The sequence below is a fragment of the Neofelis nebulosa genome, chromosome 4, assembly GCF_028018385.1.
Source record: "Neofelis nebulosa isolate mNeoNeb1 chromosome 4, mNeoNeb1.pri, whole genome shotgun sequence".
NCBI classification, from domain to species: domain Eukaryota; kingdom Metazoa; phylum Chordata; class Mammalia; order Carnivora; family Felidae; genus Neofelis; species Neofelis nebulosa.
The window spans coordinates 22,801,089-22,805,408 of NC_080785.1; the positions used below are offsets into that span (position 1 = coordinate 22,801,089).

General features: G+C 56.1%; 1 protein-coding gene across 1 annotated transcript; it reads left to right on the forward strand.

Annotated features, from left to right (window-relative positions):
* The first annotated feature begins 433 nt into the window (after window positions 1–433).
* KLF14 (KLF transcription factor 14) lies at window positions 434–3,768 on the forward strand. The gene has a single exon (XM_058723478.1). The coding sequence runs from the start codon at window positions 434–436 to the stop codon at window positions 1,415–1,417; it is 984 nt and encodes a 327-aa protein (XP_058579461.1). The 3' UTR covers window positions 1,418–3,768.
* Window positions 3,769–4,320: the final 552 nt, after the last annotated feature.

Genomic DNA, 4,320 nt, shown 5'->3' on the forward strand with positions numbered 1-4,320 from the left:
CACCCAGCTGGCGGAGGACCAGCGGGCGGGGGGCGGGGGGGGGGGCCGCGAAGCCGGCAGGCTGCCCAGAAGTTACGATCGGGGAGTTTTCTCTTTATTAAAATTACCTGGCTCACCAGCAGAGGCAAGAAAGCGAAGACAAGATAATTTCTTAGGCTGTTAAAAATGACTTAGCCCGCTGGGCCCCGCGTTCCGAGGGGGTGTCCTGCGAGCCGGGGCGGGTCCCGCCGCCCCCGCGGGCTCCGGTGCGTCAGGGGCGCGTCAGGCGGGGCGGGCTCCGCGCGGGCGGCGGCGGCGGCGCCGGGCGGCGGGCGGCGCGCACCGGGCCTCCTGCTTCTCGCTCCGAGGCTGCGGGACGGACGCTCCCGAGAACTCTCTCGCCCGCGGCCGGCCGCGCTCGGACGGCGCTTGCCGGCGGCCCGGCGGTGCCAGCATGTCGGCCGCCGTGGCGTGCCTGGACTACTTCGCCGCTGAGTGCTTGGTGTCCATGTCCGCGGGCGCCGTGGTTCACCGCCGCCCGCCGGACCCCGAGGGCGCGGGCGGAGCCGCAGGCTCGGAGGTGGGTGCGGCGCCGCCGGAGTCCGCTCTGCCGGGTCCGGGGCCACCGGGACCCGCGTCGGTCCCCCCGCTCCCCCAGGTCCCCGCCCCCAGCCCCGGCGCGGGCGGCGCCGCGCCCCACCTGCTGGCTGCAAGCGTCTTGGCTGACTTGCGCGGCGGCTCTGGGGAGGGCTTCGGGGAGAACTCGGGGGAAGCTCTGCGCGCCTCGTCCGGCTCCTGCGACCCGACCCGGTGCTCCGGCCCGACCCTGGGCTCAGAGCCGACCCCGGCCTCCAGCGCGGCCGAGGTCTCCGGACCCGCGCACTCCTCCGGCGCGCTCGCGGTCCCAGGCGCTCCTGCCGTCTCCGGAGCGCCTGCCGCCCCCGGGGCGGTCCCCGGCGTGGCCCCTGGGGCGGGCCCCGCCCCCGCCACAGGTCCAGTCCCCCGTCGGAGGCCGGTTACACCTGCAGCGAAGCGCCATCGCTGCCCCTTTCCGGGCTGCAACAAAGCCTATTACAAGTCGTCGCATCTGAAGTCCCACCAGCGCACCCACACGGGTGAGCGCCCTTTCTCCTGCGACTGGCTCGACTGCGACAAGAAGTTCACGCGCTCCGACGAGCTGGCCCGCCACTACAGGACGCACACGGGCGAGAAGCGCTTCTCCTGCCCCCTCTGTCCCAAGCAGTTCTCCCGGAGTGACCATCTGACCAAGCATGCTCGCCGCCACCCAGCCTATCATCCTGACATGATCGAGTACCGCGGGCGTCGTCGCACTCCCCGAGTCGACCCCCAACCCACCAGCCTGGTGGACAGCTCCGCCTCCATCCCCGGCCAGGAGCCCAGCCTCACCACCTGCCTGTCTGACAGTCATTGCTGTTAGTCATCCCCACAAGGACGATCGCCCAGACCGTTGTCCCTGCCTTTTCCTTGCCCAACCCTCTCTCCCAGAGTCATTAGACCAAGGCACAGACTGGTTCCTCTGCTCGGAGGATGGGTCCAGGGAGGCACGTTGGACCCTGGGGAGGGACTGGGGGCCCGAAAATAGCAGGAATTCTTACAACACGTATATCAACCTAAAGGGGAGAGGGTTGCCTCAAGACAGCCCCCAGGAACTGGTGAAAAAGGGATGAACCCCCGTACTCTCCAGAGTCCTGAAGATTCTTCCCTGGAACCAGAGATGTGAAACTGGAATTCTCAGGTGCCTGAGGAGCTCCCAGTCTCAGAGGACTCTAGTGTCTTACCCACCCGCCAGGGCGGACCTTGGAGAGGGTTTCAGGGGTGGCAGTCTTGGAAATGTCCAGGACTGGAATGGTGAGAGGCCTTTGGAAACAGAAATGATTTCTATTTCTGTAAATAGCAATGTTTACTAATTTATTTTTAGTATCTTTTAAACAGGGATCCCAGGTTGATGGGAGGTTGATGTCCTCCACTCCCCAATTGCCCCAGCTACCTCTGGTAGGAGAGGCCATGTAAGAGTCCATGTGAATGTATGGCTGGGAGATGCTTCTTGGTGTCTGGGGAGTGTTGCGCGTCTGTCTGCAGGTCCTGTTGCATGGTGTGGAACCCTGCACTTGCGCCGTAGCCTTTCTTCTCATTTGGATTCCTACTTGGGGAGGGCAACTTCCTGGCTCACTCTCACAGTGAGATTGGTTGAAAATTTTGGAAACAACCATGAAAGTACCAGAAATAAGAGAGTGGTCCAGGCTAGTTCCCCTTTTAGCCAGAGGGCACACCCAAGTGACTTTGGGTGAGATAGGTCCAAAACAAGACCTTTCAGGATCATTGTTAATATTCAGGGAAATAGGGGCGTGTGGTTCCAGCTGCCCAGTCCAAGTAATCTCAGGTGTGGTAGATTCTGTTCATTTCTTAGTGGCTAACAAGGGGTTTATTTCCCTTGGGATGTGTGCATTTTTGTTTTTGCAGTAAATGAGTTGATGGTTTGGGGAGGGGAAGATGAGAGTGGCTTTCTCCAAAGATTTGGCTGCCCTGGACTTGGACTTGGGGAAGGAACAGTAAGGTGAAAATTATTATCAAATAGGAGGACCCTTCTCCCTTGACCTTGAAGTCCCTCCAAGTTATACCCTCAGGACCCTTCTGCCCCAATGCAGGAATCAAGCATCAGCAGTATTTATTTTTTCTATATGTGTCTCTGCTGCTATGAACAAAGTTGTCGGTCACTCTGCTTATGTACGTGTGAATGTGTGTACATGTGACCTTTTTACTAGAGATGGGGCTGAAAGGAATTTCCTGCTCTGGTAAGGCCCCGGCGCCCCCTTCCTGAATATCTTGTGGAGGGTGCCATAATCTCAAAGGACCATAACAGGCATCTAGTTAAACAAACCGCTTTCCCCTGTTTTGCAGATGAAGACACTGAAGCCTAGATAAGTTCAAAGTCTCATGCTGAGTTGCCGGCAAAAGCCATGAATAGAATTTAGGTATCTGGCCTTCTAAGTGGCTCTTTCCCTCAGGCTTGGTTACCCCACCTCATCTCTCTCTGGGCCCTTAATCAAAGGACACCACTCTCCCTTCCTGCCACCGGTATTCCCTCCCTTCCCATTCCCTGTCACTTCTAGGTTGCTTCAAATGTCCAGTCCCTGCTGAACACTATGCCTGTTGTGCTTAGCTTAAAAGCCCCTTTCTTAGCCAGTTGAGTCCATTCCCTCCTTCACACCATGTGGATTTAGAGTGGGAATGTCTCTTTGGCATTTGGGGAGAGATTTTATCTTTTGACCTGGTAGATTAATTTTCACTGCCAATTCTATTCTTCCTCTGGTCCTGGGCATTCTGTTTTCCTTGAGAGAGTGAGTGATGCAAAGTTGACATTGGGTCTCTACTAAGTGAGGGAAATGTCCATAAGAAGGACCCAAACTGTATGCCCTGTGACTTTGAAGAAGTCAGTGTTTCCTGGTGCAGACTGAAAAGGGAGGGTGGGGCCCTCTTTGAGCTACATATGGGAAGAGGAGGCCCCCAATTGTGGAGGTGGGTTTTGGTTGGGGGAAGAGTCCTCCTTTTGCTCTGTTTGTCTCCTCAGCTGAGACTGAATAGGAAGGGCACTCCAGGCCCCCTTGAAGACTGTCATTTCCCCTTTGTCTCCTTCAGTAGAAGATCTGCCATTGGGTAGGTGAACAATGAAGCTAATGGGAGAAAGACTCCCACTGACTGTTCTGGAATTGGGCTCAAGAAAGCTTGGCTTTTCCAACCACCCTTTGATAAATAACTTTTGATTCTCAAGCTCCCAAGCAGTGTCCTTATTTGGGTTCTTCGACCTTGGGGACTTTGGGGATGGCTTCTGACAATCTAAGTGTGGCATGTCTTCCAATGACTTCTCCTAGGACTTGGGATGGTGGGGAGGGAGACACTCAAAACACTTAGAGTAGCTCGATAATGGAGGCAAGATTTATAGGCTAGTTCTTCTTAGTCTTGGTTATTACTACCCTTTTCACTCCAGCAACCAAACAGCTCTTGAAGAGCAGTCATTGATGAAATGTCTTGGAAGGGGCTTCCTAGTTTTATTGGTATTTCTTTTGCTTCTTTTTGTTAAACAGATGGAGCTCAATTACTGAATGAGTCTGGGGATTGGTTGGGGTCAGCCTGAACCTCTGGGCCCTTCCCCACCTCTCCCATCCTGAGTTCTGATGTAGGAATGACCTAGTAACAGAATCTACTGTTAGGACTTTTTCTGAATTTTGGGTTGGAAGCTGGAATGTGACACGCATTCACACACACACATCTGGGTGTGAGGGAAATGGATCTCCAAGCCCCACTGGGAAGGTGTGAAGAGTA